The sequence below is a fragment of the Mastomys coucha genome, unplaced genomic scaffold (genome assembly GCF_008632895.1).
Source record: "Mastomys coucha isolate ucsf_1 unplaced genomic scaffold, UCSF_Mcou_1 pScaffold5, whole genome shotgun sequence".
NCBI lineage: Eukaryota > Metazoa > Chordata > Mammalia > Rodentia > Muridae > Mastomys > Mastomys coucha.
Window position 1 is genome coordinate 76,020,729 of NW_022196911.1, and position 12,219 is coordinate 76,032,947.

Sequence of the window (12,219 nt, forward strand, 5' to 3'; positions counted from 1 at the left end):
ATATATATATATATATATATATATATTCATTATTATCTAATACACATTGTATATTACCTAGTATATATTATATGTTACCTAATATATATTACATATTATTATCTAGTATACTATATATATTATTACCTAGTACACACTGTATCTTCTTAACCATCAGGAGTTTTAGGAAAGTTTTGTTTTTTTAAAATCAGTCTATAATTTTTGTCACATTTATCTATTAAATAGAAAGTGACATCTGTTTTATATCTTATTCTTGGTGAGCCTACCTTGGCTTACAGTAATTGCAAACCATCCATTTCAATATCTCTCCTGGAAGCTCTTAACTGCTGTCATAGCATTGGTGACAATTTTCCCTATAGCTTGATTTGGTCGGTTTCTAGGTGAGATAGTTTGGAGATACATTAAATAGATGGACTTGCCCTCCACCAAGATCCTCTCCTCTAACAGGTGAGCCCTTTGTGTCACACCTGTTAAAGTGGGAAGTGATTAACAACATTGTCAGCACTCATCACTGACTTCTGGGAATTAAGAATGGAAGGAAAGGTCTGCTTCAGAGGACGCCCTTCTCACCTCAGTTGCAGCTTTGCCATATATTGGATAGAAGTGCAGTGAACTTCAGGTTCTTTTGTTTGTTTGTTTGTTTTAAATTCTTTTTTTTTTAAGATTTATTTATTGTTATATGTAAGTACACTGTAGCTGTCTTCAGACACACCAGAAGAGGGCATCAGATCTCATTACAGATGGTTGTGAGCCACCATGTGGTTGCTGGGATTTGAACTCAGGACCTTCAGAAGAGCAGTCGGTGCTCTTACCCACTGAGCCATCTCACCAGCCCTGTTTGTTTTGAGACAGAGTTTCTCTATGTAGCCCTGGCTGTCCTGGAACTCACTCTGTAGACCAGGCTGGCCTCGAACTCAGAAATCCGCCTGCTTCTGCCTCCCAAGTGCTGGGATTAAAGATGTGCACCACTACTGCCCGGCGAACTTCAGGGGTTCTATACTAAGTTTCTTGTAGGTTATAGAAGTGTGTAGGAAAGCAGTGTGGGTGGGTGGAGGCCCAAACTCAGTTCCCAAAGGATCTAGAATTATAGATGAGGATGTAGGTGGATGAAGTGCCCAAGTGTGAGGAGAGATGGCAGCTGGAATAGGCCTGTCTGCAAGAGGCACTCACTGTTCAGCTCTATTCTGTGCTGGGTGAGACTGCTGTTGGCTGGCTTTCTGATTCTACAAAAGAGTAAAAGTCAGAAGTTTTATGTGACATGAGCTTGTTATGTGCAATTACCCAGTCTTCTAATCCCAACACTAGAGAGGCTGAGGCAGGAGAATTACTATGCGTTTGAAATCGTCTAGTACCACAGAATTGGTTCTAATGGGCTAGAATGAGGCCCTGTGGTGACATAGCTTTTAGTCACAGCACTCCAAGCAGAGGCAAGTGGATCTCTGAGTTCCAGGCCAACCTGATACTCCAGGCTTCCAGGATAGCCAGGGCTACACACCTTGTCTCAACAAACAAAATCCCACCAAAAAACAAAATTTGATGTGAAATGTTCTGGTAATTGACAAATATGCATTAACGATTTTAGAAATTACCAGAACAAATTGTGTGTATAAGCTACCATTTTGCAGTCTTAGTTTTTTTGTTTGTTTGTTTTCTTTTTGTTGTTGTTGTTTTGTTTTGTTTTTTTGTTTTTTTGAGACAGGGTTTCTCTGTGTAGCCTGGCTGTCCTGGAACTCACTCTGTAGACCAGGCTGGCCTCGAACTCAGAAATCCACCTGCCTCTGCCTCCCAAGTGCTGGGATTAAAGGTGTGCGCCACCACCGCCCAGCCGCAGTCTTAGTTTTAAGGTAAAGTCCCTTGAAAATGGAGGCAGACAGAACCTTGTATAGTGCTGAGGCAAGAGATTACCACAAGTTCAAGAATCGGTCACAGACAAATACAGCAGAAAAAGAGGACACTAAGGGATGATAGTGTCTCTGTTCTTCACCCCACAGTTTACTACTCACCTAAGGAAAAGTATTTGGATGGCAAGAGAATGGAGACTTTCAGGTTTTGACAGTATTTGTTGGTTGGTCACTATTGGTTGCCATGCTAAGCATGTCTTAATATTGTTAATATAAGCAGAAAAAAAGCCAGGTACTTCATTAAAAGTCATTGAAGGGCTTTTAGCTGAGCCTCCTTCCCTGAGGAGGGTTCCCACTCCCCACTGTTTGAGTTAAGACAGTGGGGCACATGGGCACATGCACGCATACATGCAGGAAAGCAAGCACAATTTTAACCCAGCACTTCAGAGGTAGACACAGAAGGAACTCTGTGAGTTCCAGGACAGCAAGGGCTACATACAAACACATATTTCATATTTGAATAGTTTCATAGTTTTATCTTAGTTAGAATTTTCTTGCTGTGAAGAGCATCATGAGCATAGCAACTCTGATAAAAACATTTAATTGAGGCTGGCTTACAGTTTCAGAGGTTCAGTCCATTCTCATGGAGGGAAGATGGCAGTGTACAGGCAGACATGGTGCTGGAGAAGCAGAGTTCTACATCTTGATCCAAAGGCAGTAGAAGGAGACTGTCACATTGGCCAATCTTGAGCATATATGAAACCTCCACAGTGACACATTTCCTCCAGCAAGGCCACACCTAGCAAGTCTAATATGATACTCCCTATTAGCCAAACACATGAATCTATTCTGTTCTGTTCTATAAAATTGGGGGGGGGGGCACAATTCTATTCAAACCACCATCTTCTACTCCCTGACCCCCATAGGCTTGTAGCCATATCACAATGCAAAAGGCATTTAGTCCTACTTCAAAAGTTCCCATAGTCTGTCACAGTCTCAATAATATTTAAAAGTTCAAAGTCTCTTCTGAGATTCATGAAAGTCAAAACACCAGATCGCGTACTTCCAACATACAGTGGCATAGGACATACAGTACCATTCAAAAAGTAGGGAAAGGACCCAGTATTTTCTCAGTGGATCAAAGCAAAATCTGAAAACCAGCAGGCAAACTCTTCATCTCCATGTCAGATGTCAAAGTGCTCTTCAGATCTCCAACTCCTTTCAGCTTTGTTGGTTGCAACACATTTCTTTCTCTAGGGTTGGTTCCACTCCCTGGTAACAACTTTCCTCTCAGCAGATATTCACAGCTCTGGCATCTCTAACCTCTCGGGGATCTCTATGGCAATCCGGGCTTCACCTTCATAGCTTCACACAGTGGCCTCTCTGGGTCTCCATTCAGGGACACCCCTGCCAAATGCCTGGCCTCAGCGGCTTTCCTTAGACAGAGAGGGAGATTTCATAACCCCTTTCTTTCTATCCTGATTCTAAAGCCAGAAGAACCACATGTCTGAAGCTGCCAAGTTCTGCTGCTTGCTGGGGCTGGAACATGGCACCCTCATTTAATTACATCTACAACATCATTCTGTTTTCAGTGGTTTCCTTCACCGCCTAGGCTTGACTGTCCTAAGACTTACTCAGACTCAGCTCTGACTTTCAACCTGAGATCTGCATGCCTCTGTCTCCTGATCACTTGCATTAAAGGAGTATACTTTCACACCTGAACTCTAGCTGTTCGTTAGTGCCTTTTTACAAGATGGAAGCTTAGCTGGGTGTGGTCTTCCTTGAGTCACCACTCCCTTTATTCCATTTCTTCATCTGTGTATCTCTTTGAATCCTATGATTTAGTTCCTCCCACTTTTGGTGCCACTTTTCACAGTTTGTTTTTTTCCTTGCTTAGCTTGCTCTTTTTCATCAAAAACACTTTTCATAAGAGTGGACAATAGAGAGCTGGAGAGATGGCTCAGCAGTTAAGAGCACTGACTGCCCTTCCAGAGGTTCTGAGTTCAAATCCCAGCAACCACATGGTGATTCACAACCATCTGTAATGAGATCTGATGCCCTCTTCTGGTGTGTCTGAAGACAGTGATAGTGTAACTATATATAATAAATAAATCTTTAAAAAAAAAAACAAAAAAACAAAACAAAAGAGTGGACAGTAGTAACCACATAACAGAGTCTACACTAGTCTGTTTTGAGATTTCTTTTGTTAATGCAGTTAAGCTAAATCTCTTCACCTTATCCTTAGGCAGACTCTTCAGACAAGGGAAAAAGCAGGCACATTCTTCACCAAAATACCACAAGAATGCTCTCTAGGCAACATAGTAAAATTGTTCTCCTCTGAAATCTCTTGAGCCAGGCCCCCACAGTGCAAATCACCCTCAGCACCACTGTCTTATGCTTCTACTAGGATGGCCCATTAAGCAGTGCTCAAAGCATTCCACTGCTTTCCTAAATCCCCAAATCCACATTTCTCTAAACAAAAGCATGGTCAGACCTATCACAGCAATACCGCACTCCTGGTACCAACTTCTGCCTTAGTTAGGGTTTTATCACTGTGAAGATACACCATGACCAAGGCAACTCTTATAAAGGAAAACATTTAATTTGGGGCTGGCTTACAGTTTTTAGGTCATTATTATCGTGGTGTGAAGTATGGCATTATGCAGACATACTTGGTGTTGGAAGACCTGAGCATTCTGTATCCTGATCTGAGGGCAGCGGAAGGAGAATGTGTCATACTGGCCTGACTTGATCATATATGAGACCTCAAATCCCACCTCCACAGTGGCACACTATCTAACAAGGCCATACCTCCTAGTAGTGTCACTTCCTAAGCTGAGCATTCAAACACCACCATCACCAGGCTTAGTCAGGGTTTCTATTCCTGCACAAACATCATGACCAAGAAGCAAGTTGGGGAGGAAAGAGTTTATTCAGCTTACTTCCACATTGCTTTTGATCACCAGAGGAAGTCAGGACTGGAACTCAAGCAGGTCAGGAAGCAGGAGCTGATGCAGAGGCCATGGAGAGATGTTTCTTACTGGCTTGCTTCCCCTGGCTTGTTCAGCCTGCTCTCTTATAGAACCCAAGACTTCCAGCCCAGGGATGGCACCACCCACAAGGGGCCCTACCCCCTTGATCACTAATTGAGAAAATGCCTCAAAGCTGGATCTCATGGAAGCACTTCCCCAACTGAAACTCCCTTCTCTGTGATAACTCCAGCCTGTGTCAAGTTGGCACACAAAACCAGCCAGTATAGTTTGGTTATATTCTTTTTCCCTTTCTAAAGCCTCTTGAGCTCTTTCAAAGCAAGGTTTCTATATATACGCTTCCCACTTTTCCTAATTTATAATTTAATCAGAATTGTTTATTTTACAATTCACTATTTTGGTGTGATTTTCTTTGGTGTCTATTTCAGTTTTAGGATTTTTGTTATCCCATTTTATTTGCATTCACCATTTAAATAATTTATTCTTGATAATACATAAGTTCAGTAGTAGCATTTTACTTTGGTAGTTAAGTGCATAATTTGCACTATTTGCTAACTTAAGGATGCTATGGATAGATATTGTTCCCATTGTATTTTTAATAAATTTTAAAACTGATTTTATGTGAGGTTTATTTTAAGCTACTTATCACTTAACTTTGATAATCACCCAACTTCTGTAAATGTGGGCTTTTTCATCTGACACCAAATTCCCCAAAATAACAAATCTGAGACTTAATATTTCACGAATAAATGCCTAGGCCAAAAGCTTTGGCTTGTTCCCAATAGCTCATAACTCCGTTATCCCATTAATTCTATTCTAAGACCTGCCATGTGATTAGTTACCTCTCCCTAGTTTCTGCCACCATCTTCCTCAGAGTTTAAGGCGAATCTTTCCCATACCGACCTCTCTCCCGGAAAGCCTCTCTGTGTACTGGGACGTCCACCTCCCTATTTCCTGCCTAAGCAGGTATTGGCAAGTGATGCTTCCATACATTGCATAAGGGATTCTCTCTATAAGCTTCTTTCTTATGTTGTTGGAATTCATGTTACTTTATTTAGGTGCCCTTTTTTATAAAAAGGACTTTATTACTGTCAGATCAAAATGAGTTGCTTCTTTAAAGAGTTATCTGAAAAGGATGGGTTCTAGGATCTTAAATATCAGGACTCTAGTACTTTTAGACTACCATGCTGTAGTAAAGTCACACGCACAAGAACCCTGTCGTGGTGTCTTGTATTCATCCTCTGCTTTCCGTCATATGTCTTTAAGGGTAGTTCTTTAACTCTGTATATAGAACATAGGTAGGGTTTTTTCCTTTTAGATTTACCTTATATAAATGAGGCTTTTGCATGCATGTGTGAATGTATACCACCACATACATTCCTGGTATCTGAGAAGGCCAAATGAGGGTGTCATCCCCTGGACCTGTAGTCAACCATGTATTGGTGGGACTTGAATTCAAGTCCTCTAGGAAAGTAGTGAGTTCTCCTGTCTTCTGAGCTCTCTCTCCAGTCCCTAGAGTTAAATTTAAAATAACTCAAAAACATGTGTTACAGATTCTCAGTCAGTTGCTCCTGCTTAGGATTTCAGGTTATTTTCCATTTAGTTTGTATTTTGAAGAATATGATGACGTAGAGTTTGCCTGATTTGTTCTTTAAGCATCCCTAGTCAACATAGAAATTATGAAGCATTTCCTATGTGTCTAAATCATATAAACTTAGGTTTTTACTGCTTGAGGAAGCATTCTTGACTTCAGTACATACCTACACTCCTTTCCAAAGTATGTCACTATTAGACATGCTCAGTTAACAGCTTGCTCGTGCTTCCTGTCACGGTTTATCTCTACTGCATGCTCTGCATTGATTTCTTAATTTCCCCTGAGAAACTTATTAAAATAGTTCATGCTTTCTAGTTCTATTTGAAGAACTGTATTAACACAGCCAGGACTGTAGGTCAGTGTTAGGCTTGCCCCACATGTTTGAAGCCAGAGTTTGATTTTCTGGCCACACACATACACTCACATATGCACCCACGCACGCATACACACACACACACACACACACACACACACACACACACACTATTATTAAACATAAATGTAGGAAATGCTGGGTAGGAACACTTAGAGAAATGAAGTAAGGAGGCCCAAAAACCTTTTTTAATAGAATATATAGCCGGGCAGTGGTAGCGCGTGCCTTTAATCCCAGCACTTGGGAGGCAGAGGCAAGTGGATTTCTGAGTTTGAGGCCAGCCTGGACTACAGAGTGAGTTATAGGACAGCCAGGGCTATATAGAGAAACCCTGTCTCGAAAAAAACAAAAAAAAACAAAAAATCTCATTTGGGTTGGCGAGATGGCTCAGTGGGTAAGAGCCACTCTGAAGGTCCTACTGAAGGTCCTGAGTTCAAATCCCAGCAACTGCATGGTGGCTCACAACCACCTGTAATGAGATCTGACGCCCTCTTCTGGTGTGTCTGAAGACAGCTACAGTGTACTTAATTATAATAATAAACAAATCTTTAAAAAATAGCATATATAGAGGCAGAATTTGATTATAGTTTTGGTAACCTTTTATACTAGTTTTCAACTAGAGATATGTAATTTGAAGAAAAAGAAAAGCTGTAGATAGTACTTCTGTGCCCTATAGCTCATGCATTTAAGAGTTCATCCCTGAGGTGCGTAAATGGAGTTGTAAAGTTAGAATATCACTGTGTTCGTGCATTTGTTTCCTATGAGTTATAGTTAGAAAGGATAAATGGAAAGATAAAAGGAATACAAATTAAAACGTCAGATTCCTTTCTAAGAAGTTATAAGGGAATACTAATTAAAATAACACTGAAAGTACAGCAGGTGAGCTGGAGAAGCAGTGCTGTGGCTAAACCCAGCACCCACACAATAGTTCACAACCATCGGTAACTCTAGATCCAGAGCAACAGGCATACAGACAGACAGACAAAACACATTACAAAATCAAATGAAATATTTAAAATACAACAACAAACATAACAAGGAAGTTGGCTGTGGCAGCATACTTAAAATCACTAAGTATAGTAGAAAATATGAGATAGAGTTTGCCTGATTTGTTCTTTAAGCATCCCTAGTCAACATAGACACATTTTCTATGTGTCTAAATCATCTATAAACTTAGATTTTACTGCTTGAGGAAGCATTCTTGACCAGCACATACCTGGAAGAAAACTGACCCCTTCCTGTTGGCCTCTGACCTCCACTTGCAGTGACTCATGTATACAAAGACCAGCCTCCTAAGAGTTATGTGGGAGATGCATGTAGCAGCTTTGGTCTCCTTGTTCAATATATGAATGTTTTAAGAGTACTTAGAGATTGTTTTTAACTCAGCAGTTATCTATGTAATACATATATTTTAAATATAGAAAGCATAAGATTCAATCTGATAAGAAAGCAACCCGAAATATATGTAGGATGTTTAATTGAAAGATGTTATTTTGAGTCCTGTTCTTCCATAAGCTCTGCTGTGAACTGCCAACTGTGTGCATGTGTGTGAAAGGTTAAAAGCCCGGGTAGCTGAGTGGGGTGCCATGCTGTTAGCAGACGACGAAGGCAGTGTTACTCACCAGGTGCACGCCATCAGCTCTCTAGAAGATTCCATCTTCATGGAGTCATCTCATGGTCAGCTTTTTCTTGATGACAGGTAACAGTGGGCTGGCCTTGTTAGAATCTTCCCAGCTAGAAAAAACTGAGATCTAAATATTCTCTTCCCTAACTTTTTAAAAAACAATGCCTGCTAGAAGAACTAACTTAGAATGTAGAATGAACTGTGATATCACTTTGCTGTGTAAAACACAATTGTGGGAGAAGAGACTTGGGGTGAGGATGAGCTGTGGAGTGATGTATTACTTGCCTGTGGTGAGGGGCATGGAGCACTGGCTTGTGTTGCAGTGGTTTCTAGGGAAGAACAGATTGCATTTGTGAGAACGAATCCAAACTTGTATAGCTATGATTAAGGCTAAATAGTTATGTACGATTCGAACTCTTGGCTCTTAATTCCTTTGCAAACGACAGTGTCTTCTTCTAATGATCTGACTCTTGCTTCAAATCTGCCTAATTGTAAATAGCGAAGACTGTCTAAACTGAACTCTTAATTCTGGAAGTCCTCATAGCACCTCTGTTGTGTCTGCTTACCTGAAAGCCCAGCCTAACTCTTCACTGATACTTAAATACAGTGTTCAGACCATTGCTTTAAGCTCTGTCCTGGTCATGGTAAGCTGTCATACTTGATATGCCTGAGGGTGCTTAGCAGTGTTAGCAACTGAACATGCTCACAAACTCAGTTTGTGGCACAGGCTCTCCCTGATCTTGTCATGCATAATATGGCTTCTTTCATGCCATTACCTTTTGGTGCATCACATTACATCATGCCCTTCATTTGCTGTCGTTATCACTGCCTGTCTGACTAACATCAAGGTTTGTTGGGTTTAGTTTTGGGGCTTTTTATCTTTAATTAGCAGTAACCAAACTAATACAAACTGGTCAATCTCCCCTTCCTCCTTGGAACTTTTTAGAGGGGGTTAATATCATTGCTCTTGAGACAGTATTGTCACTTGTCAATTAACTGCTTACAAGATAGCCTTTGATTCCTGAGGACAGAAGAGTTGTCTCCCTCACAAACCATGAATGTAGCCATGAAAATGAGGGATGCCAGCCTAGTTCTCATTTTGAAGGACTATGATGACATTAAAAAGTATTCAGCTGATTTATCTGACTTCATTTCCCACGTGACAAAAACACATAAAAATGTAGATGTTAACTTCCAAGTAGTAGCTAATTGTAAAGGCATATGTCTTTACTGATGTCTGAATTGTACATATAGCCATACTGATCAATGTTTGGTAAGCATTAGCCTGACAAGTGTGCTAATACTTCCCCAGATAGACAGCTAGAGGGGTGCTGGAAGCTTTTCCTACTAATAGTGTTTTAAATATTAATTGTGTTTTCTGACTGCAGGCACGTGACACAAGCTGACCTCAAGAGCTCAACGTTCTGGCTTCGAGCAAGCTTTGGTGCTACTGTGTTTGCAGTTGTGGGCTTTGCTATGTACAGAGCACTACTGAAGCAGCGATGATTGAGAAAAAGAGCCGGCCTACCAAAACACATGCTTTATGTACATTCTGAATGCTTGAAGTTCTGCTAGAAACATTGAGATATTTATACATGCAGAGTTACTTTATTAATATTTGTAATTCATGCATAAGAGTATTTTACTCATGGTAATGACTGCAGTATTGGCTGGCATGTGGAAAGAAAACATCTTAGTAGCCAAATATAAGTGGCTAAATTTCAGAGGCCAAAAGGGAATATTTTGTAAATAATGTACATATTCGAGCAAGATATGGTCTCCTGAACTGACTTCTAGAAATGGTGTTTCCAGACATTTCTACAGTAGTGTCATAGTGTTCACTTGGCTCACCCTGCTAGGTTTCAGTCACCCAGAGATTGTGTTTACTCAGGCATCACGTATTTATTTCACAGTGACTCAGAATGAGCCTTTGGCTTGTGTAGCCGTTTCTCTCCATTTTTAAGATCACACAGGAGTCAAGGTCAGCTTTCCAAAACCACTCTGTTTCTGTCACTTGTGGTAGGCCAGCATCAAAGCCGTCATGAAACCTAGAAACTTATAGAGCTGAGTGTATGGCTGAGGACCTGAGGCAGGAGCAGCTAGCGGAGCTTACCTGTGTCACCACATGGCTTCTTTGTCAGAGTGTGGATTTTATAGCCCTTTCAATCAAATGGGGAAAACAGTTTGTATATTATCAATGTTTTTAGTTATAATAAAGAAGCCACCCTGACCACTGCTGAATCCCACCTGAAGTGAAACCATCCTATAATGGCCGTGTCTGTGTAGTTATTGCTGTAGCTGCATGTGTCATGACGTGTTCTGTATCTGGCCAGGATAACCTAGAGGCAACACTTTTCTAATGGTAAAATAAATCTAATGAATATAAACTCTCACAATAAACCTATTTTTTCCATCATTGACCTTTTCAAGTATTTAAATAAATAACTGCTGTGTACTGTGATCTTGAGGTTTTTTGTCTTCTGAGGTAAATGTTTCTGTCCAGGTGTGTATCTGCTCCTCTGGTTTCTACCTTTCTTAGTTTAGACACTATTTTTTTATACAAAAAAGTACCATTTGGTAGGAAGGAAGTTGCTGGATGTGTATAGAGATCTACTTAGAGGGCTGTGAGTGTGCTCTCAGAGGCCTGCAGTGCTTCTGATGTGGCTCATGGTCATCGGCTCCTTGGACACGATGGCTCTTCGCTCTACTGCTCTGCTGTTAAAGACCACCCTTCCTGAACAATAGTAGCGACTTAGCCGATTACAAACCTGTTCACCTGTTTGTTCCCCTCTCCTTCCTCTTCCCATTTTCATTCTAAATTTGAAGAAAAAGAAAATTAAACATGGCGATGCCTCATTTTTATTTTCCCTATTAACTTTTTTATTACATTTGTCTTTATTTTGTGTATCTGTGTGTACATGGGCCTATGTGTGCCGTGGCCTGTGTGTAGAGCTCAGAGACGAGTTAGGGGAATTGGTTCTCTGGTACAGTGTGGGTCTTGGTGATAGGACTCAGAGCATCAGGCTTGGTAAACAGATGCCTTTACCTGCTGAGCCAGCGTTGGGCCCTTCATTTTCATTGTTTTCTGAGAATTTCCCATGTACCAAATAAATTAATCTCAGTTATGCACTTTTCGAAGACAACTATTTCTTTCCTTCTGCATTTCTCTTTGTTTCAACTAAAATATCTTTTCAAATAAATATGCCTACTGGATTGCTGTGTTTGTGAGAAACAGGAAAGAAAGCAATTTATGGAGAAGTGGAAAGTGGCCAGGCACAATAACTCATCCCTTTAACCCTGGCACTCAGGAGACAGAGGCGGGCGGGTCTCTTGAGTTTTAGTACATAGAACCCTTTTTTTTGCCCCCTTGATTTTTCAAGACAGTTTCTAGGTATAGCCTTGACTATCCTGGAACTCACACAGTTGACCAGGATGACCTCGAACTCAGAAATCTACCTGCCTCTGCCTCCCAAGTGCTGGGATTAAAGGCATGTGCCACCATTGCCTGGCTGTAAGGCATTTTTTAAAAGAACCATCACTCTGAAAGATTATTGTCCTGTGTCATAATCACAGACACAGCCTCTCCCTTAGTGGCTGGGAGGTCTTTGTTTGAGCTCTTATATCATAATCTTACAGATTTCACCAGAAGATTTCCCATGTCCTAGGTGAAAGTGAATACCAGAGTTAAGAGTGAGCTGTGAGGTTAGGTATTTGGGGAACACAACTGTTCTGAAATGACCTACAAGATGAAAGCAGAGGGATTGTGGCCGTCTTGTGCACATCTGCACATCAGCAGA

General features: G+C 40.8%; 1 protein-coding gene across 6 annotated transcripts in view; it reads left to right on the forward strand.

The window, feature by feature from the left end:
- Window positions 1-10,883, forward strand: part of Rhot1 (ras homolog family member T1) — a 65,144-nt gene extending 54,261 nt beyond the window's left edge. For 4 of the 6 annotated variants that reach the window (XM_031350598.1, XM_031350601.1, XM_031350600.1 and 1 more), the window contains one exon: window positions 9,811-10,883. In XM_031350598.1, coding sequence (XP_031206458.1) covers window positions 9,811-9,928 — 118 coding nt within the window. In that variant the 3' untranslated portion in view covers window positions 9,929-10,883. Of the gene's footprint in view, window positions 1-8,353; window positions 8,498-9,810 lie in introns of all 6 variants that reach the window. The other 2 variants (XM_031350596.1, XM_031350597.1) reach the window with 1 other exon arrangement.
- Window positions 10,884-12,219: the final 1,336 nt, after the last annotated feature.